Consider the following 22,919-nt stretch of genomic DNA (forward strand, 5'->3'; position numbering starts at 1 on the left):
TACAGATGTGCTGGACCTGCTTGGGAGAAAAAGATCTATACCTCAGGAATGCAGGAGTTAGCCAGCAAGTATGAGCAGGAGTTGGGAAAATATATATGGAACTGGATTCTGGATCAAGAGGGTAGAACAGAAATTTGGATGAAAGAGTTTATGGGTATGGGATCACTCTCCAAGGTCATAGTGTTTTAAACTATGGCAAGGACCCAGAAGATGGTGCAAATACACCATTAGAGTGGCTCCTAGAATTATGGACAAATAAGTGAGATGTGCCAGAACTGTTGTGGCAGTCTGTGGAGGAAGTGGGTGTACAGAAGTAGATATTTAAGCAAGGTTGGAAAACCCACTCAAGGACCCAGAAGATACCAAAACAATAAAGAATGTGCTGGAAAGAAGGGCACCAGCATCACTAAGAAGTAAAGTCATGGCTGTCCTCTATAGATCAGGCTGTGGTATAAGTAACTCTGCCATTTGAGCCATGTAAGTCATTTTTCAAGGTATCAGTAGTGGGAAAATAGGTTGTATCCCTAGCGTTCTGAAGCAAGGCCATGGAATTTACGTTCAGGAATTATACATGCCATTTGAAAAACAGCTCCTGTTATACTACTGAATGCTAGTGGAACTGGAGGGCCTGACTGAGTGACCATGCCGCTAGAACTACCTGTGATGGGCTGGTTTCTGTCAGACCTACTAAGCCATTAGGTCAGGTGGCTTAGCAACAACCTACTAAAAGATGGTAGTGGTACATCTGGAATCAAGCGTGAACAAGATTGGAGGGCACAGGTAAACTGCACAAACAGATAACCCAGAACCCATGTCACTTCCAAGGCACCGGAGCTCCTCACACACAATGGTTACACGGGTGATCCTTAAGGACCAGCTGATGGAGGAGGTAAAACCCAAACTTGGTTCACAAGTACGTCAGATCAATATGTGGGTCAAGCCAAAAATGGTTAGTAGCTATACTACAGCCCCACTGAGGAGTGACCTGGAAGGTAAGGAAAAATCCAACAGGCTAGATCTTCAGGAGGTATACCTGGCCATTGACTTCATATGGAAAGGTAGTCTGAAGTTAAAATGCATCTGGACTCATGGGCAGTGGCAAATGGCTTAGCTGATTAGGGACCTGAAAGGAGAATGACTGAAAGACCTGGGGGAAAAAAGTATAAGATAGAGGCATGTGAAGGAAAAATGTTAGTGGCATGAAGTTTGAAAAGTGTCATATTGCATGCTAATGCCCACCAGGAAGCATACTGCAAGGGAAGAGGTATGATAATTGGGTAGATGTAATGACTCTTCCAGTTGATACTATCTAGCTTGTCATTGTACCCAAGTGCTGGCTCAATGGGTACATGAATATAGTAGTTATAAGAACAATGATGGAGGCTTTGTAAACCCAATACCATGGACTCTTACCACAGTTGATCTAGCTACTGCCACCCAAATGTCTAGACTTCCAGCCACAGAGACCAATATTGTGTTGAGCTCCAGAAATAATATTGTGCCTCAAGGGATTGCCAGGTCACTTGATTGCCAATTGACTCCACTGGCTCTCTTGTATTCTGAAAGGGCCAGTGATTCATTTTGATAAAAATAAATACACATTTCAGTCCGGCCGGTGTGGCTCAGTAGTTGAGTGTCGACCCATGCTACAAGAGGTCACCAGTTCAAATCCTGGTCAGGACACATACATGCCCAGGTTATGGGCCGATCTCCAATGGGGGGCATGCAGGAGGCAGCCAGTTGATGTTCTTACTCATTGATGTTTCTATCTCTCTCTCCCTCTCCTTTTTTCTCTCTCTAAAAAATCAATACAGAAAAATGAATAAATAAACAAACAAATACACATTTCAGGTATGAAGTTGCCTTTTGTATCTACAGAGCCTCAGCCAAACTACTAATCAAGAGCTTCCAGAATTTTGGATTCACCAGCATGAGATATTATATAATATTTTGTCAAACCAAGGATCTACTTTACAGCAAAGAATATGGAGGAGTAGGTCCATGACTGGTCATGTCACATACTGCACTATTCAGAGCTGCCAATCTTCAACATCTTGTTGAAGGCATAGTTGAAGTGTCATCTTGGGAATGGTACTTTACAAGGATAATGAGCCATCATCCAGAACACAATTCTCACTGTAAGTTAAAGACTCTTATGTGGAACCATGCCCCAGTTGGTATAATATGAAGGTCTGAGAACCAAGAAACAGAAGCAAGAATGACCCCTTTTACTATGGTCCCCAGTGACCCACTTTAGGAATTTGTGCAAGAGTTCTATTAAACTATAAACCGAGGCTGGTTCCAGGGCACTTTGACCTCCTTGGCAGGGACCATCTGGAAAGAAGGGTAGTCACCATCTTAGCAGGGGCACCTGAGCTTGACACCAGGAGGAGGTACAGCTACTATTCCTCAGTGCTGCACAGTGAGATCCACCTGGCTGCCTCGTTAGTACTCCCTCCCCCAACTTTGACAGTAAGGGGACAAGTGCAGCAAACCCAAGCTACAGTGGAATCAGACCAGGAAACAGACCCCTCAGGGACTGGATTGTGCCCCCAAGAAAGCCACCAGGATGAGAATATTTGTTAACCAAGGGCAGCGGGGACTCTGGGTTGCATAGTAGAGGAGAAGGTGTGTGCCAGTTGTGGCCCTGAGATCAGCTACAACAGCAGGGACTGCAGTGCATCTCTCTAGCCATTTTCTATTAAGTTTCTTCCTAGTCAAGGATTATTCTTCCAGCTTCGGAGTGCTGCTGGAACACAGCTCTCAGTGGACATCCCTCTCTTTGGGGATTTTCTTGGCTAAAAATATTTGCCACGCTGAAAATATTTGTCATGGCTCCTTCCAGAGACAGCCTACATCTGATCAACATGAAGGCATACAGGCTGCCGGTTTAGGAAGACTCTGAAGGACCATCTCAGCTCCAGCACTCTCCTTTGGGTCAGCTGAGATTTTGTTGTGACTGCGTTGAATCCAGCTTCTCCCTCTGGTCAGTCCTGCTTCCTTTCCTCCCTTTCCACAAGGAATCCTGCATGCTAATCTTTGTCTCAAAATCTCTGCCCCAGGAGCCCAACTTGAGGAAGGCATTCTAGTCATGATTTCAGCACCAAGATAGGAAAATCTCACCGCTTCCCAAGGGGCTCTTGGACTCAGAGCTGAGTGTGTGTGTCCAAGTCGGCCTTAGTCTCCCTACCTACAAAAGGAGCTAAACACCCATCCTCTCCTGGCCTGGAGTCTCTCCCCTTGGCCAGGACCTTTTAGACCCTTAGGTCTCTGGGCCCTGGTGGTCATGGGGGTTAAGAGAAAAGCTAGCCAATTGGGGCTAAGCATCCTCTGATACCCACAGGAGCACAGGACTGCAGCCTCAACCTGGCACTGTCCACATTGTGCCCACTGAGTCTGGACTCCCAGTGGCCCCTAAGAAGACCTTTTCCAGGACAAGCAGGTCCATGCTGTGAGTAGGTGGCCCCAGGAGAGATATGGGGCAGCCTTTCTCCCTACCCTGCAAGGCTGGGAAGGGGAAGCGAGGAGAGAGGAATGAACTGAGTTTTGAGCCTGGCTTTAGGGATAGGAGGTAGGGGGGATTGTTGCCCTAGAAAGAGCCCCTCTAAAGCCTCTGGTCACAGTGCTGAGAGAGAGAAACTCCAGAAGTATCTGGGACTGAGCCCAGAACAGAGCTGCCTCTTTTCACCCTGACCACAGCAACAGCTATGTCTTTGTCCCTGCCAGGGACTCCAAGTCTGTTTGTCCATCTGCCTCTCTGTCTCTCAATCTGTCGCTGCCGCTGTCCACAGCTGGTTGCTTCGTCTACCCCTTCCCACCTCTGTCTGAATGTATGTCAGTGTCAGGGACTCTGGCAGTGTCTGTCTGTTATGCTGTGTCTGTCTATCACTGTCATGGGCCAACTCTGTCTGCCTGTGACTTGTGGACCTTTGGAGTGGCTGACTCAAAGGAAAGATGCTCCTTCCTACTGTGGGAGTTCATGATAACTCGAGGACTCAGGCCATGGCCATGCCTGGTGTTTCTATTTGGTCATGAAGCCCAAGGTCTCCATGTGTGTGTCTATCCGTGAGTTTCTTAGGCACAGGAGCCTTTGGTGTGACTGTGGCCCAGGGGCATGGCCTGAGGCTCTTGCACCTTCCTCGGATTTCTGCTTGGGTTCTGACACTGGTTTGTGTGCAGTTCCAGAGGCTGGACTGGTGAGAGAAAGGGTTAGGGTCCGAGTCACACCCCTTCTGTGACTCTAGGCTGAGTGTAGCCCTGCCCCCTTATCCCCCAGCCCTGAGAAGGGCTAGAGCTTCTGTTTGGCTTGAGGACCTGGGGTGGGGGTGGGGGGAGCCCTCAGCAACTGCCCCAGAGAGATTCTGATGGGAGAAGGTGCCCGAGGCCTGTGAGGGTCAGTCAGGGAGAGCTTCGGGACTATAGGGGCAAGGGGAAGCTGAATTATCGAGTACTTCCTGACTCAAGCTGTGGCTCCAGCAGTGGCTGCTGTTTCGCAGCACATGAAATGGCCATGCCCTCATCCAGCCCCCAGGCAGCAGAGGCCTGGGCGGGAGCCAGGGCCTCCACCAGGAGAGCTTGGGGCTGCCCCAGGCTGTGGGCTGGAGGAAGTGTGACACATCCCCAGGAGCTGGGCTTCCTTCCTTCTGCTTCCTTTGAGATAGTTCCTAAAATTAGTTAAGTAGAAAAGGAAGCAGGCGGCTTTGCTACTGTTGGGTTCTCAGCTCCCCTGGCTTGGGTGGCCCAAGGTTATCCTGGCTCAGCTGTCCGATGGTGTTGTTGAGAAAGCTAATGATCACACCCTTGGCTATGTAGTGAGTAATTTATAGTCTGGTGTTTATTTTTGTTCCATAGAACATTCTCTAAACTTTGGGAAATTCATGCTGCCTTTCTATCCTGATTCCCATGAAACCTGTATCTTTTTCTTTTCCTAAAAAGTGAGAAGTGACTCAATTTCATCAGCTCGGGACCTAGCCACTGTTGGCATGGATGCAGTGAAGGGTCCTCCCTAGACCTAGGGGACAGAGCAGTAGTTCAGAGCAGACACCTCACAGCACCCCAGAGGTCCATGGGCAGGCAAGCCCCAGAATGAGTGTTGAGGAGGATGCCCCTGTAGAGGACATGTCCACTTCCCTCTGGACACTGTTCTACCCCACTGCAGGGCCAGATGTCAGCCACTGGGCTGGGATGCGTTCCAGGCCCAGGGGCAGTGGATGCTGGGAGAACTGCGGCTTGTTTGTGTCCCTAGGGCCCAGAGCTGCTGTGAGGGAGACAAAGGGCTGTGAGCAATGAAGCTGGGGGGTCTGCAGGGGCCATGGGGGCCACAGTGACAGGACAGGGTCTTAGGCCAAACCAAAGGGCTTGGAGTTCACACTAAACCAACAGGCAGCCTATATGGGACACAGCCAGACTAACTGCCTAAAATGTAAGCACTTCAAGGGTTGGGTTTCCCATTGACCCTGGCACAGACTGCTACTTCACAGTCACTCGGTAAATATTTGTTGAATGAATTAATGGGTGCATGAATCCCTCCGCTGCTGTGGAGAGAGAAGCAGGAAGGGTCTGTCTGGAGATGAGTGCCTGGCATTGGAGGTACTCACCTGCGGGGGGGGGGGGGGGGCGGCAGGGCTGTAGCACAGAGAGGACTCCAGGAAGATGAAAGCACTAGCATACAGTGGGGTACTGACTAGGGCACTGAAACCCCAGGGGCAACCCAGGTCACTACCCAGGGCTGAGCCCCTCGACCTGGTCTCTCCACTAGGATGCAGCATATCTGTTTCCTCAGGGACTCCAAGAAGCTCTGGGGCCAGAGACTTGTGGACGGGGACTGCACTCCACAATGTGCTGGAACACACCACCCACACGTCAGACTGGGCCCTTCTAGCTAACTCCCCCAGGAGAGGACGCTGGACGTGAGGCAGCCCCTCCGCAGCCGGGGAGCACGGGGAACTGGCAAGGAATGAACCAGCTGACTTCTTAGGGGTGAGCAAACTTCACTGCAGCCCCAGCCACGCTCCCCAAGGGCAGGCCTGCAGCCCTGTGAGCAGTCTGACCTCCACCCAGGCTTAGTTGGATTTGGGTTTTGTTTCCGAGCATTTGCCTTGTCAGAATTTGGACAGTTAGGTAAGACTGAACAATGTAGAGAAGAATTTCCAAGAATGATGAGGACATTTGGGAGGCAGCTTCAGATCACGTGAAAGGAGAGCAGAGACCTAGTGTCTGATGGATAAGCAATGTCTACAAAAGGCAGGAAAAGCAACAGCATCATTATTTATAAAAGACTTTTTCTTGGAAAAATGTTTAGTACTTACTAAAGCTAGAACATGTATATCCTATGACCCAGTAATTCCACATTATTCTCAGCATTTTCAACAGAAATGCATGTGTATATTCACCAAAATGTGAGTACAAGAATGTTTAGAGTAGCTTTATTTATCTCAGCCAAAAATCAGAAGCAGCCAAAATATTGGCCGTGGAGAGAGGAAATGCATCGTGGGAGATGGACCAGTGCCCAGAAACAGAAAGAACAGACTGCGGCTTCATGGGACGATTGGAAAGAGCTGGACAGACATGACGTGGAGCAAGGAAGTCAAACAGAAAGACAGCCCAACCTGTGATTCCACTTAAATGAAGTTCAGAAATGGGTAAAAAGAGTTCCGTGACAGAGGATGGAAAGGTGGCTGCTGCCTGGGAGAGCGAAGCACAGGAAGCTTCTGGGTGTCGCCGGGACAGGCGCTGTATCTCCTCCGAGTGCTAGCGGAATCAGTTCAAACATACGTAAAAATTCCCTGAACTGTACACTTAAGAGTTGTGTACTTTATTGGATAATAATTTTATTAAAAATAGCAATTTTTAAAAACATTTTTCCCCGCCTCTAGAAGAACTGCAGGGTCTTGAAGGACAGGCCGACCTTCCCCTTGGGTGAGGGCCCAGGAGATGTGTTTGAGGGTAGAACCAGGGAGTTTGTGCCCCTCTTCCCTTGAAGCTGAGAAAAAAAAAAGGGAGAAAGGTTTTTCAATGAATCATCTCTCAGGTTGAAAGAGCAGGTCTAGGCCAGAGATAACATCAGTGGCAACATGAAACTGCTGCTCCGATCTCAAACCACAGTTAAAATAACCTGTGAAGTTGCATCTTTCCTGGCAGCCATAGCTCAGCATCTCCTCACAGGAGGGAAATTGGTCAGCTTTTTCCGAGAGTGAGGACTGTACCCAGCAGCTCATCTGAGGGCCCAAAAGGGGGGCTTCTGTGGGCATTCTGTCTAGCCTCCCACCTGTGTGGTCCTGTGAATGTCCCAGGACTCTCTGGGCCTGAGGGTGGGGAGCTTCCCACACTGAGAGAAGGTGAGATGACCCCCTTATATCCCAGCTCCATCTTGGGGGCTTGCTCTGCTCTGACCTGCCCTGCGGATCTGGATGCCATGAGCATCCAGCCTCCCCTCTCCTCAGAGGGACAGAGAAATCAGGGCACTCCCAGCAGAAACACTTTGTCCTGGCTCTCCCCTTAGGCGTCCTTGTGTCAGGGCAGGCTGGCCTGGGGCTGGGGCCTCTTTGTTCCTGCCACAACCCCACTTCACAGATTTTAAAAACTGATACCCAGAAGAGGCCTGCATGCCAGGTTTGTTATTTGTGAAGCCCGTGTAATGAGCTCGGAGGTTCCAGAGTGACCAGCCATGGGCCTTCTACACAAACAGCGCTTGCTCAGAAGCCCAGGCTGGCATGGTAAGTGCCTGGTCCATGCAGTCCCTGCCCTCCACTTCCAGTCATAAAGACCCCAAGTTCCCAAGCACATGCATGTGCAGACAGCCAGAAAGCAAGAAGAGTAAGCGCTCAGGAGCATGGCACATGCAGGTTCAGGTCCAGGCCTGCCCACTTGGGGCTGTGTGATGCAGGCCAATATGTAGCCCTTTCTGTGACTCCACACACAAAGACAGTTGTGAGGTTAGTTGAGGATGCCTGGATAGCACCTTGCAACCTTACCGTCACTGAGAAAGAGCAGACAGGCCTCTTCAGCTGTCCATGCTAGCTCAGAAAGAGGGTACCAGTGCTCTGGCCTTCAAGGTGAGAAGCCCCTATTGTTAGCTAATCACCAGCATCTTGACTGGACGACCAACTTGAGGAATTGGTTGGTGCAGTTGGTCCGGGAGGACCATCACTTAGCTGGGGACACTGAGGATGCAAATTCTCTATAAGCAAGGGGACCAACTATGTGGTGCCACTGACCTGGGCACTCAGCCTCTCTCCTCAGATCATGCCATGGCCGTTTACAGCCATTGCAGGGAATCCAGAAGAAAACTCACCTGCCATCCCACCACCCAATTCATCATCCTCTTTCCCTTCCAACCCTGGGGTCACACAGGGTCAAACCAGCATCAGGACCATTCTGGACCTTTCATGTTGCCCTGTTAGCTTCATGTCTATTATTTCCATGGACTGACAGATTGGCTATTTTTGTGAATAAAGCTTCTCTCCTTCTGTGTGATCCCCATGGATGTGAACATTGGGTCAAAGGGTGTGGCCTCATTATGGTCCATGGCAGAGACTGTCGTGTGGCTGACAGAGGGCTGTTCCACTTCTCAAGGTCTAGCGTATGGGGCGGGGGGGGGGGGGGGGGGGCTGCCCTGCCGCCTTAGAGCATATGCCTTAGATTCCTGGTTCTGCCCTCAACTCTGCTGCTTTCTGAGGGGCTGTGGGCCTCTAGCTGGCAGAGGAGATAGAGAGCTGAGGTTCTTCCTGGAGAGGCCTCTGTGAAGAGAGTGGGGGTGACTGTTCTACTGTCCTGGGAGATTTTGATGTGTCAATCGGCCTGTCTCCTTGGGTGGCCCTGTCCTCCTCCCCCTCTCGGTCTAGAGATGGGCTTGGCGAAGTTAGGAGTGTGTCCTCAGGGACAGGTGGACCTCCCCCAGGCCTGCTCATGGTTATCTCCCATGGAGGGATATACTTTGGACATGTTTTCTGTCATTCTAGGAAAACAGGGTGTCCAGGGTCAATCCCTACCAGCTGGGGCTCAGGGCCTCGCCTCTGTGCCCAGGTTTGCAGCCCAGTGTTCCAGGCCTCCACAGCGCCAGCCTCTTCTCAGACCCTGAGGCAGTAATACCAGTAGGCTCCACGGAAACTGTGAGCTCAGGCCTGCCCGGGGCTCCAGAGCTGTACCCACATGGCCCTACCACCTGGTTCCAGCCCCAGCAGGGTCCCCACTACCACTGTCCAGATCCGAGCCTGGTTGAAGGGTAAACAAAGGAACACAGAGTGGCCCTCACTGTACGGTCTCTACAGGGCTGGCTGTTTGGGGGCCTTGGCCAGGACTTAAGGTTGTCAAGGAGATGAATGCAGTTTCCCTGTGTGGTACAGCCATCTTCCTGCCCGTCACTTCCCAACTCTCCTGTGTCCCAGGAGAGGCGCCAGAGGATCTCTGTCCACCTCAGATTCCCCAGAGTTGAGCCAGGTGCCTTGAGGCCCTCTTGACAAAGACCCTGAACCTAGGCTGTGGTCTGGCCTCTGGGGCTAGAGTCCACCCACCTTTGTGGACTTTGGCCGAGAGACTGAGGACCAAGGTCACACAGCAAGCTAGTGGCAGGCAAGGCTCTTGAACACCCTGCTGTCCCAAACACAGCAGCGAGATGACAAGGATGTATACACAAGCCTCCAGCCTTCTACCATTAGGTGCCTCAGGCTAAGAGGAGGCTGAGTCAGTGAAGTGGTGGGTCTTCCTGCCATTGTGTTGCAGCAACCATCCTGCCATGCACCCCCAGATTCTGCTGCCTGTCACAGAGGAGTGGTATGTAGAACCCTGAGCACCAGCGTGATGTGCCCAAGGGACAGGAGCTCGCAGCCCCTGGGGACTGGACTGTGGGCTTTCTCAGGGCTAAAACCACCCTTGACCCTTAGCTCCATACCAACCCTGACACCAAACCTGAGTCACAGGGCCTCCCCCCATGTTCTGAGATAATTTGGCAACTTTGTTTCATCACACCTGCTGACCTCCAGCCTCATGTGGCCCCTAGAGGTGAAGTGGCCCAGGAATCCTAGGGCAAGGGAGGGGAGGGCCCGGCTGTGGCGGCCTGCGCGCTAGCTGCAGGCACGGTCCGAAGCTGTGCAGCGTGGCAAGGTCTGTCAATGGGTGGACGCTGCAGACTCTCTGCAGGTCTGGCCTGGGCCAAGTTGTGGTTACAGCTTGATACTTAACCATATTCCAGAACAATCAACCTTTATCTTTCCTAGTTTGGTAAAAGACCTCGTAGTCTGAGAGGTGTAAATTTTAGGAAGCTATTTGATTGTGGGGTAATTGCACTCACCTCCAAGAAACCGTTCAAATGATTAGGGTTAGGGTTAGAATTGAGGGTAGAGGGTCAGAACGTGGAAGCACATCAGGCCCGAGTGCCTGTGGGTTCACCACAGGCAGGGCCCTGTGCTCTGGGGGTGGTAGGGCATTCGCAGTCGGGGAGGGGCTGTTGTGCCAAGGAGACTCTGGAGCATGTGCGAGGGGCCTTGCAGGCCAGGGGAGGGGCTTTCCTTTGAAGCCCAGTAGCTCTTTGCTGGTCTAGAAGAAGCTGAGGGTTTGGAGATGTCCTGGTCCTTGTGGACCCCCCCACCGGGTCCAGGTCCCCCACTGTGTTCAGTCCTCTGTGGGTAGCCAGGAAGCCCCAGTTCCCTCCAGCCACTCACCAGGGCTGACTCTTACGTGGCCACACTGAGCCCTCAGGGCGGTGGGTGAATTAAATGTCAAGCTCTCCAGGAGCTGTAGTAGAGACCAAAGGAGGGAGGGCCTTGAATTTTGAGTCTTGGCCTTCGATCCAGGGTGGATGATGGGTGTTGACTAAGGCTGGGTAGGAGGGTCTGGGAGGGGGGTCAGGGCAAAGATCTGATTTGAGTTCTGATGGACACAGAGAGAAGTGGGGGGCAGTAACAAGCTGCACAGATATTGATGGAGCTCCCACTATGTGACCACTGGGGCCATGGGGTGGGGCTCCCATGCACCCTTGGGGTCCTCTCCCCCTGGGAGACCTCTGGGCCCCCAGGTCAGGAGGCCTAGTTATGGTGTCACCAACCCCAGCCCCATGCCCCTTCCAGTCTATCAAGGCCCTGGGGAGACTGTGCTCTATCATGACTCTCACTCACCAGCATTTCCACACCCCATCTTTATTAGAGCAGCAGTTGCTGATGCATCAGTTATAGAAATATTTCTTCAGGCATAGTTCCTCATTGTCCACCCTCCGCCTCATCCGCCAGCCCAGGGTCAGTAAACCCCTACCCCATCCCGGTTGTCGGCGGCTCTCGGCGCTCCTCCAATCCCATTTTCTGCAGCTGTAACCACATGTACCAGGCTCTTGTGAGAGGGTCTGGGGGTCTCAGAGGCTGTCCTCAGTCCTCTTACATGACTTCCATACTTCTATATACAGGACAACACTCTTTAAGGCTTCCTTGAACTGTGTGAAATCGGTCAACTCAGAAGTACAGTTCTTGGGTGATCCTGTCGGCTAAAAAAAAATTATAAATATATATATATTAACTCAACTAACCAGAAAAAAGTAAAAGCGAACTCTGTTCTCCCAACTAAAAGAGCCTCAAGGTAGGCCCCCCATCCACTAGCAGATAACTTAGCAGGCCCTCCCCATCTATCTTAGGGAAGGCATCGGGGCCCATTTTGTGATTGTGGAGCCCAGGGCCTTGGGGAAAGAGTCAGCAGGGTGTGGGCAGGTCCCATGGCTGCCTGGGACAGGAACAAGGACGAGTAGGGGACTATGCAAGCAGTGGATAAGGAGAGGAGAGCACCTCAGTCATTTCCCCACAAAACCACACTCCAAATCCCACCCAACCAGGGTTGACACTGAGTGGCCCTTTCCTCGCCCCAGGATGAGTCCATGACCAGACCGGTCTCAGACCTGTACTTGGGGCTTGGCAGAGAGCATGACAAACCTCCAGAACAAGCCGAGTGCCCACTCCCTCAAGCCCCGGCCCATCAGTGAGTGGGCTTCTTTTGGATTGGAGAGTAGTGCCGGCGGCCTCACAAGCGGCCAGTGGGGGCCACAAGAAGCCCTTTGCCTGCTGGGCCCCTGGCTGTGCTAACAAGAGAAATTATGCCTCAGGTTTCCCCAAGAGCAAACAGTAACTTACCTGCAGCTTTGTGCAGATTCGGATAAGTTGTTTCATGTTGTCATAAACCTTTTGTAGGCGATCATTCTTGTCATCTTTCACAATGAGTTTCTTCAGGGTGGAGGCAAAGTCCTTTATAAATTCCCCATAGCAGGACTCCTGAAACAGGGTTGGGGCACCGGGATGGAGATGGTGCACAGCAGAGCACCAGCTGACCCCTAACCTCATCCACCCCTTGTCACCCTGGCCAGAGGAGCCCTGGGCTCAGATTCAGGTCCTGCCTTGAGTCTCCCACACTGCTAGCTGTGCAGTGGGTGTCTGGTCTCTCCCAGGCCCAGGGCTTATCTGGATGGTGATCAAAGAGCCCAGCAAAGCCCATGGCCATTGCTTCATCTGTTGGCTGGGCTGGAGGCTCCATCCTCAGACCCTCAGCCTTCTCCCCAGATTTCTCTCTCCAACATCTTTTGTTTTTATCTCTGGTCTAGGTGCCGACTAAAGTGATCCCTTTGAAATATGGTCAGAAAGTTCCATATGGTAGCTGCTCCTTACCTCGCTGGTGTTCTGGGGACTTTTGAAATAATCCTGGAAGCAGGAAAAGTTGATTAGAAACACAAAGGGCTACTGAGAGCCAAGTGATGTTTGATGAAGACCCAGACTTACGCTGTATGTAGTATTGTCAGCCGAAAGGTCCTGCTGAATCTCAGCACAGACCTCTGTGTGATTGTCGTGGAGAGGCTCACTGGTTATCTTCATTGGGGTGCAATGGCTTTGCAAGTCCCAGAGCACACAGGCCAGGATCACGTACAGGTACATGGTATAACTTAAGAGTGGCTCCAAGCCGATCCGAGCCCTGGCTTGGCAGCATTTCTGTGGAGAGGGGTACCTATATATGTAGGTCTAAGGAAATGCTAAATCTCTTATCAGTCATCACTGACTTACGTGGAAGATAGAGAGGACCTTATCGCTGGGCAAGATGTGCTTTTCATGCATTTTATATGACCACAGCACACTGCATGGATTCTTGTCTTCATTGAAATTCAGATTTGGCCCAAGAAATTTTATTCATACTCACATTTTGAGTCATGACCCTTCTGCCTGTGTTGGGGACAGGTCTTTGGCTATCTGCAGGTGTTGACCAGAGCAGAGAGAGCAGGTAGGGTGGAGAGAGAGCCAACAAGGGCTAAAGCTACACCAAGCCAGCTTCCCCAAGCCCACCTGTCAGGGAACAGGCTGGCCCCACTCCCACCTGACACCAGGGTACACACGCACTTTCTCACAGCCACCAGGAGGGACACAGGGAGACAGGTGCAGGCGCAAGTCCTCCAGCCCTGCTGGCAAAGCAAGGGAAGAGACGAGAGCTGCTATGTTCTAATTCGGAAGGCCATGGATTTTAGGAGAAAGCACCTGACTGCATACAAAACTTCATGTAAAAACAAAAACCTGCTCAGAAAAATGCCACACTAGAGCCATGTACCAACAAATTATGACTTAACATTCTGACTCTCAAAGATTAAGATCACCCATTTGGGGGAAAGTTTGGTAAATATGCTGAGCTCTGATCCCTGTGGTTTGGTTCTTTTCCCAGAACAGCTAGACTGTCTGCTGGTTCACCTTAGGAGTGTTCAAGCCCTGCGTGAGGGGCAGGGTGTGGCCTCTGAGGGGCACAGGTGTTCTGCCTGACACTAGGGGTGCCTGTCCAGTCGGTGATTGCCCGATCAACCCTCAGGTCTGCCCAGGAAGGATGATGCCCCTTCTCCGGGGCAAGTTTTCCACTGACTGGATTCCTTGGATTTCTAAGTGAACCTGGAAACCTCTCTCTGGGAGGGCAGCCCCTGCGCACCCTGGTAAGCACGTCCCACTGTGCGTGTGCTGCACTCAGGCGGCCTCTGCCCCAGCTTCTGCCTCTGCTCCGCCCACAGGGCTGCAGGCCGCCCCGCCCCCGCCCCGCCCCTGCCTACCCTGCAGGGAGGGGGAGGGCAGCACCATTACATGTGCTCATGGTGCAAACAAACTGCAAAACTGCACAAATAAGAACAGACTCTTAATAATTTATTATTATGGTAAAATATCTTCAATAAATATGAAGTAGGAGCTTAAATAAATAAATAAATATTAAAATACATAAATACATAAATAAATATTAATTGTCCCTGCCAGTGTAAAAACCTTCCACTCCCCTACCACACCCAAATCAGAGTCAACGTGGCTCAGAACAAGTCCGTGGCCCCACGTCCCTGGCCCATCCGTTGGTCCCTCCAAGGGGAAGATCCTGAGTCTTGGTTCCTTGGGGATGGGAGGGCAGCGATCTGGAGTTGAGCTCCCAGGGCTGGCCCCGTACTGGCCCGTCTCACTTCTGGACTGGCTTCCAGCATTCAGAGGGGATTATAAGTAGAAATTCATTCAGGTTCTCTTTGAAATTTTTGAAAGTGATATTCTGGGTTTCACAGGAAGTTTCCTTAAAGAAAAAAAAGAAAGAAAACTTGAGTCCAGGCATAAGGGGGTAATGTGGGGGGAGCACCAGCGTGTTCATGTGTCTCTTGAAACTCAGAGGTCAGAAGGCCCGTCTGGGGCCTGCCCACTGACCTGGGTCAGGTAATATGTTGCCACCCGTGTGTCACCCAAAGGGTATACAGCTCTGCCAATGGCAGCTAGGGCCAGGAACCTGACAAAGTGCCTGAGGTTGGTCTGCTGGGCATTTGGGCCACTGGTTCTTTGGCCCCAGGCCAGGACAGAGCAGCTTGGCTGAGATTGTCTCCCAAAGCCCAGAAAGGTCAGGAATCAAGGCCACAGACATCATTCCGTTCCCACAGGAAAGGAGTGTTTGGGCTTTGTACATTCCGGGTGTGCTTCCCTCCTTGCTCCCATGCAATCCAGGAACCCCACAAGGGCCCAGGGGAAGGTCCTGTCAGGAGGTGACACTTGGGCTCCAGAAATTCCTCTGTGTCTTTAGCCAGCTCTGAGTTTCCTTGGGTTTGCCTCCTCTGACCTCATTGATAAGAACAACAAGACAGAGCAGCTACCACTAGGGGGCGCTGTCGGCTCCGGAGCTCCAGGCTTTAACTCCTTGAGCCTGAAATAGGCTGGGCTGCTCTAATCACACAAATCTGTTAACGGAGAATCCCTTTAGTGTCCTGACCAGGCACACACAAAGGTCTCTTCCACCCTCCTAGACCAAGACCTTCCCGCTTGGGGACCTGACACGTCACTCACCAGGGTGGGGGGGCAGTGCTGCCTGTAGTGGCTGGCAATCAAGGTCAAGGAGCCGTTGAGCCTGGTGAGGTTGCCCCGCAGGCCCTTCATGTACAGCTCCAGGCGGGTCTGCAGGCATGTCGGCTCCTATAGGAAATGTTCATATTCCTTGGTAAGCAGTGGCCAGGTGTCCTCCCCACCACTTCGTGTTTTCCTCCCTGTTTCCCAAGAGTAGAGCCTGGGAGGGGCACACACTGATTCCCAACTAGTCTCAGGCAGGTCCAGTCACGCATACTGCCCTGTCCCCTGTCCCCTGTCCACTGCAGGCACTAATCTGACTATACCTCACCACTCAGCTCAGGCTACCCTCAGCCAGCACAGCCATACTCCCTTGTCCTGGTATCTCAAGAGGGTCCCAGCCCCTAAGAAAGGAGATCACTATCCCCCTACCATTCAGGGAGAAGGGGACAGGGTATTGCCTGAACCTGTCTGTGCTGCTTCTTCAGCATCACAGTGAGTGCCCCAAGCCCACAGCCCCTGCTTCATGACTCTCCCCTGCTTACCCACCTGTCCCTGGTGACCCCTGGTCCCTTGAATGCTAGGTCTGTCCATGGCTGCTCAGATAATAAGGAAGCTTGCATGACTGCCACAGGGGCAAGGCCAGTGGCCTCTGAGCACACCTCCTCTGGCAGCCAGCTGACTGGAGAGGAAGTGGACAACCTTGTGAGAATCCATCTAAAAGGGAGCCCCCCTCCCAAAGGCAGAGGTCTCTGGGAAGGTGTGTCAGAGAAAAGCATCTTACCTTGGGGTCAAACATTTCAGAGACGACTTCTACTGTTTCAGTCTATAGAAAAGGAAAACACAGTGTTATGAAGCTGACAGGCAGGGCTCGTCCAGGCCAGGGGGTGGGCCAGCGAGTGCCAGGCACAAGCCTCGCTCCTTCCCTCACTCACCATCGCAGCAGCAGTGTCATTACACTGTTGCAGAAGGGTCAGGGCTTCCTTAATGGCTTCCACGCGTAGAAAGGGCTGGGTGACAGGGCTGGCTGGGCGGGTGGGTGCAGGGATGCTGTAAACCACAGTGCTCAGGAGAAGCAGGTTCTGCAGCCACATCCTCCTGAGGACTTTAGCCTTTCTCTCTGAATACTGGGCTCACTGGCAAAAGAGCTCTTATATACACAGTTAGAGGAAATGATTAATGGTGACCACAAAACGCCAGGGAGGTGGGGGAACTACCTGAACTGTGGAATCTCCTAGCCCTTATCAGCTACACATGGGAAAGGTGAGCCTTTCCCCCAGATGGTCACCATCAGGGGTTTTCATTAATAAGCCCTTCCAAGAACTGGCAGCCCACCTGCCTGCCTCCTTGAGAATGCTCTAGCCCACCCGAGGCAGTCTAATAGCCCGCTGAGGCTCCCCTCCCTCTGAGGGGCCTCCAGGCACAGCTTAGACTTCTCGGCCCAGAGTGGCCAGAGCAGTATCTGGGAGACACTAGATTGAGCTCCTGCTCCCAGGCTCCCCATTGTGCCTGTTATCCCAAGAGGCCTTTGGGCTGGCTGCACCCACCCTGGTGTCCATTCCAACCTCAGCCCTTTCTTCTCCCCTAGAGCCCTCTCCTCTGGCCACAGTGAGAGATTTGAGGGTAAGAAGGACTGTCACTGCCCCACTGTCCACCTAGGCAGATTCCAACCAAATGGCATAGTCCTGCAATAGCTCACCTCAGCTCCAGCCAAGGACCCAGCACAGTTGACAAGCTCTGCTCAGCCAGGATCCTTTTCCCTACAGACCCTGTGAGCAGAGGAAATGACAACCATGTGCCTGTCCGCCCAGCGAGATTGCAGAGTGTTCCTTCATGGTGAGACCCATCCAAAGCTAGTCTTGGTTTACACAGCCATATCCAACCCCCAAGCTGCAGAGTGAGTCGGGGCTCTCAGCTGGGGTGGGACCCTGAGTACAGTACAAGTCCTGACTCCAGCACCACCTGGCTGAGTGACTCTTCCCTCTGAGCTCTGTGAGCCTCACCTCCCTCTGCAGGGCTGACTACCCCTGTAAGGTGGGCAGGACCCTCCTACCTACTGTCCCCGGCAGGCACCAGGAGCTTCCGGAGCTGGTTGCGGGTTGTGGCTGCATCCACACCAGGTATAGGGAAGAGTGTCCTCTCTGACAAGGTTTCCCAGGCTTAATTTCCTACATGACCCCTGCCCCAGCCCACCTCCAGCTCCGGGCGCTTCTCTGTGGAACAGGAACTGCTTCTGGAAAAGCCACAGGCTCTTGAGGGGCTGACGAGTGTTTGATTTTCACAATGGAGTTTGGAGAGGAGAGCACGAGGTTAGTTTTTTTTTAATTAAAGTATAGTTGGCATATAATATTGTATTAGTTTCAGAGGTGCAATATATAGTGATTGGACATTTATACGCCCTATGATGTGATCACCACACTAAGTCTAGTACCTATCTGGCACCTTCTGAAATGATTACAATATTATTGACTATGTTCCCTATGCTGTATATTACATCCCATGGCTTACTTTATAACTGGAAATTTGTACTTCTTATTCCCCTTCACCTTTTCCACCCATCCCCCAACCGCCCAGGACAGCACCCACTTGTATTTGCTACCCATGCTGAGTTTCATGGCCTCAGGGTGTGGGTCCTTCCACATGGATACGCTTCTGAGTATCTGTGTGCCCATGTGGTTGGACGTTCCTGTACGTACAGTGCATTGAGGGTGCATATTTGACATGAGGTCATCTGGGTGAGCCCTCATGCCTCTGCAGGTGCCACTCTGATATGGGTGAAGCTCCCCACACTGAGTGTGATGTTTCTGGGCCCCAGAGGCTTATTTGGCCAAGCCTGACGGGGTCAGATACAGGCCAGGGCATTCCGCTGGGCTCAGTGAACAGCCGTCGACAGCAGGTAGAACTCATGGTCTGAGTACTGTGGCCTAGGCCCCCAGCCCTGGAAAGTTTCCCTGCTGCCCTTGCACAGGAGAGCCAGGCCTTAGTCCTGCTGACCCCACTGGGGTTCCCACCAGGATCTGGGGCACACCATGAGGTCAGCCCTGCCTTCTGAGCCTGACAGAACACTCCCAGAGGCCATGTTGGGGGTGAGCGTATGGCATGTCCAGGCCTTGGCCCTTCCTCCTATGGGACTGTGCTTGGCCCTTTCCAAGGAGCTGTCAGGGGGCACAAGGACACTCAAGGACACTCGATGCCACACAGAGCGGAGGTCTTTGTCTGACAGTGCCCTAGAGGCTCGGTGGTGGGTGTAGGGGTCACGGTCAGCGACTAAGCTAGTGGCCAGGGAGGCAGAGAACTGGCCCCCTGAGGTGGAAGGTCGCTTTTCTCCAGGAAATGAGTTGATAGTTAGTCAACAAACTTCTCCAATCAGCACCAGGCCCTGTTCTGGGAAGGAGGGAAAGGGGACTTCCCACTGTCCCTCACATCTGGCCCTGGAGACTCTGCCTGGTGGGGTGAACAGGCAGCAGTGGACACTCCCACTGTGTGGTACAGGCTGGGATGGGGGGAGTTCAGAGCTGAGGGATCCCAAGGAAACCACTTCTTCCGGTTTGGGGGTTTACAGGCACAAGAATGCTTCCTGGGAGATGCTGCCTCCCAGCCCATCCTCAAAGGGCAAGTAGAGTAGGTGGGCAAGTCGGGTTGTGGGAGGGGGAGCGGGCACTCAAGGCACAGAGAGGCAGAGGGTTGGGGAACATGTGTGGTTAAGACGAAGCAGGCTTCAGAGAGGTTTAGAAGGTAGAATTTGACAGGACTTGGTGATGTAACGGATTCATTCATTTAGTATTCACTGAGCACTTACTATGTTCCCAGCAGGGGAGAAGAACCCAAGAATGGTAGAAAACAGACAGGGTCCTGCCTTTATGGACTTTGTGACTCTATCAATGGAGGAGCAAGATTAACCAAAAGGGTGCCTCTGGATATAGTAAGACGAGCTAGAACTACTGTCCAACAGCCCACAAAAGGTCCAGCAACTCAGAGGCTGCATGTGCAAGAACAGACCTGTGAACAGTCTGTGTCCAAGTGACCAACAAGACCACAGAGGGTTGTTCGGAAGAAGGGCTGACTGAAGGTAGGACAGGAGCAGGGGCCTGATAGCTGGTCAAAAGGCTGCCAGTGGCCAAGGCCCTGGGAGACAGGACAGGAGGGGCACAGGAGCCACAGCAGCGATCTGTGCCAATAGCGTGCTCAACGGGCGCCGAAGTCAGCACATTAAGGACAGAATCTATGGGTTTGGCGATGAGGTTCGTGGGCAGCCACACATCTTTCTTCTGGAAACATGACATCAGGGCTGAGGCCATGACAGGGGCAGGCATTCCTAGATTGCACCGCATGGAAAGTGGCAGTGATATCATCTAGCGGGTATGCTGACTCAGGGGCCCCGGGGGACTGTGGGAGGGTGGGGACAGGACCGTGATGGGCAGTATGACTCCTCTTTGGCCCCCTTTCCACAGGACCAAAAGGAAACCTATGGAAAGGGTTTCCCGTGAATTTCCCTCCCACGGGCTCTAGAGAAAACAGGGTCTTGTGGCCACCCCAGGATCCTTATCACAAAGAGTGGTATCACAAGGGGGAAGGAAATGGGCCTCACATCCCGCAGGACATCTGCACAGGCATCTAGCTGACCTCACTCTTCCGGAGCCTTCCACCCTTTGCTGGGGGCTCTTGCACTGGTGGCCCACCCAGTCCACGCAGTCAGTGATGAAGAGAGAGTACCTGAGCCCACATCCATCCCTGCCTCCCCAATGTCTTCTACTCTCTCAGGGATCAGAAAGCCAGGAAGTGCCAGTGACCTGGCTAGACTGGCAGAGGGAAATCCCCCTCAGTCCAGCTGTAAAGGGAGACTCCTCCAGGTGTTGGCAGGGAATCTCGGTGGCCTGTAACTGTCCCCAGGAAGCCTGGAGGCCAAAGGAAGAATTTCCAGAGCAGAGCGGGCTACCCAGGCTTCTCTCTGTCTCAGGCTTGGGTTCTCCACTACTGATTCCTGAGTAGCCTAAAAAAATTTCTCCTCCCTGATCCTCTACTTCCTCATCTGTACAATGGGTTTAATTATTATTGCCTCACAGAGGAAACTTTTGGCTGTCCCAGGAAACTTTGCGGGGAATCCTCCCAAGGCGGAGGCAGTGCTTCGACCTTTCCTCTCCTCTCACCACCACGTTGGGAGGTGTCTGAAGCCAAAACCGGGTAGAGGACTCAGCCTTGCTGAAATGTCCAGGGGCAGCTGCCCCTCGCCCAGCCCCAGCCCCCGCCCCAGATAGTACCTTTCTAGACATGGTGAGGTGGAGAGCCCGCCTCCAGTCAGATTTGGGTCTCATGGGTTCCTCATCACTCTTATGAGATCCCAGTGCAGGGACAGCACCATGAGTGGCTCATCTTTCTCTGAGGGGCTCAGGTCACTCCAGGCCACTCAAGACACATGAAGCAACATATTTGGCCTTCATACTAGCAGCTCCAGACTGACCCCTCCCGCATCTCCTCTGTCCAGGTCCCCAGAGGTGCAACTTCAAAAGGCCAGGCTATAAGGCCAAACCCCAGTTCTGGTCCTGCCCACTGAGTGTCCCCAGATCCTGGGACTGGTGAGTCCTGACTGGTCTGGGAGGATCTGAGGCTGGTTTACTCCCAACCATGCATCCACATAGCCAAGCCTTCAGGAAGGCCCGCCACGTATGTCCCACCTCGCAGCACCCTGCATTCAGAGCTCACATCTGGTGGTCACTTTAGATAGGGGACAGGGAGGACAAGGCCCCGACTCATATGCACGGTGTTAAGGACACCAAACAAGATGTGCACCTAGAATGAACAGTCAGGATGGGGTGGTCATGGAGTAAACAAAGTTCAGAGAAGGCCATGAGGGAACGCGGTGGTGATGTGGGCTCGAGGCAGGACGTGTGTAAGGAGTCTCTGGCCGTGAGGCCATTTGCTGCGAGGGGGGAGGCCCAAAGTGGCAGGAAGGTTGGGGAAGTCAGTCCAAACTGGACTGGATGTGGCAAGTTTGGGAAGCCAGGACCTCCAGGAAGATTCTGTCAGATGTGGGACATGGGCCCAGAGGCCAGGGAGAGGTCAGGGCCCAGGCATTTGGAAGTCATTGATGAAGAGCAAGTTCCCAACACCAAAGGGCTGGACACGATTCAGGCCTTGGGTAGCGCCCCGAGATGCCAACTTTTAAAGCCGAGCCAAGGGTGATAAGTACTCCTTTTTCACTTTATTCCTTGGTTCTTAGGGCTTCCTTGCTGTTTTCCCAGAATCCAGCAACTGCACTCAAGTCAATGACACCCCATGGATGGGTGCAGGCCTGCCTACCACAAGGCCCTGTGCCTCCCACCTGCCTCCCCGAGTACTCCCTCCATGGCTGGAAATGCATCCCCCACCTGTGAGTCTCTGTACCTTGCCCTCATCCCCAGCTATAACTGTCATCGGGTACCCAGAAGGGCCACTACCTTTGTCTGCTATTGAGGGCTGCATAAAAAATTAAAGGGGGAGAAATCATTAGACCAGAAGCCTTTACAACCCAAAATCTTGAGGGTGCCCCCCCACCCGCTCTGTCAGACCGGAGTCCAGGCCAAGGTGCTGGGTGAGAGCCTGGGACCCATGCTCAGCTCCTACACCTGGCTCCCTCTGGAGCGGATGGGCCAGGATTAAGGTTGCAGATGTGGGGGTTACATTCTGGGCAGGACGGGGGTTCTGGAACGAGCTTCCTTCAGGACTTTCTGAAGTGCCAGGATCCCTTGGCCTCCCCCGGGCCCTGTTCTGTAGGCACATCTCTGGCTTCTGGTTCCTCGGGTCTCAGAGGGCTGCGGCCTTGAGCCTAGAGGCTGCCTCTGCTCCCTGTTAGGTACCTCTGCCTCTGGACAGAGCCCCACCTTCTTCCAGCATCTCCCCCAGGGGCCCCCAGCCCCTCCAGAGGTGACAGTCACCCCTTACCACTTAGGCTGAGGGCCCAGCAGGACTGATAAAGGGGTTTGCTGGGGGAGGTGGTCCACAACGTGTCTCTGAATGGCTGGAGGGGGCCCTTGGGAATTTCTCCTTCCAGCCCTAGGACAACCAACTCATAACTTTCTCTCCCTAACACACACTCATTCCCACTCTCTCAGCCTTGTCCCAGTAGGGGTGTGCCCAGTCCCCTGCGTAGCCTCCTGGGGGCACAGCATCTCCCTTTGTGATGAATGCAGGGTTGGGGCTGATAGGCCTGCCTTCAAGCTTGGCCACTCCTCATTGCAGAACCTGGGGCTGTGACTCCCACCTTTGAGCTCCAGTGTTCTCATCTCCACACGGAGGTGGCCTTGTAAGTTGTTGGGGAGTGCTGGGACACATGGAGGGGACTTTTCTGTTTTGACTGACTGGGTACTGTACCCACCCACCCCAGCCTCAGTCTCCCTTCCATAAGAAAGGAGAGTGGCTCTAGCTGGTTTGGCTCAGCAGTTCGAGTGTCAGCTGATAAACCAAAGAGCCACGGGTTCGATTCCCAGTCAAGGGCACATACCTCAGTTGTGGGTTAGATCTCCAGCCCCAGTTGGGATTGTGCAGGAGGCAACCAATTGATGTGTCTCTCTCACATCAATGTTTCTCTCTCTCTATCCCTTCATCCCTTCCACTCTATCTAAAAATTAATGGAACAATATATTCAGGTGA

At 52.7% G+C, this 22,919-nt stretch overlaps 1 protein-coding gene and 1 long non-coding RNA gene across 2 annotated transcripts in view; one reads left to right on the forward strand and one right to left on the reverse strand.

Moving 5' to 3' along the window:
- Positions 1 to 22,919, forward strand: part of LOC118615981 — a 32,071-nt gene that overhangs the window by 4,609 nt on the left and 4,543 nt on the right. The window lies entirely within an intron of this gene.
- CSF2 (colony stimulating factor 2) lies at positions 14,434 to 16,387 on the reverse strand. Its single transcript, XM_036241297.1, has 4 exons — positions 16,229 to 16,387; positions 16,078 to 16,119; positions 15,297 to 15,422; positions 14,434 to 14,541 (listed from the first exon to the last, which is right to left on the reverse strand). The coding sequence occupies exons 1-4, from the start codon at positions 16,385 to 16,387 to the stop codon at positions 14,434 to 14,436; spliced, it is 435 nt and encodes a 144-aa protein (XP_036097190.1).

The sequence above is a fragment of the Molossus molossus genome, unplaced genomic scaffold (assembly GCF_014108415.1).
Source record: "Molossus molossus isolate mMolMol1 unplaced genomic scaffold, mMolMol1.p scaffold_m16_p_4, whole genome shotgun sequence".
NCBI classification, from domain to species: domain Eukaryota; kingdom Metazoa; phylum Chordata; class Mammalia; order Chiroptera; family Molossidae; genus Molossus; species Molossus molossus.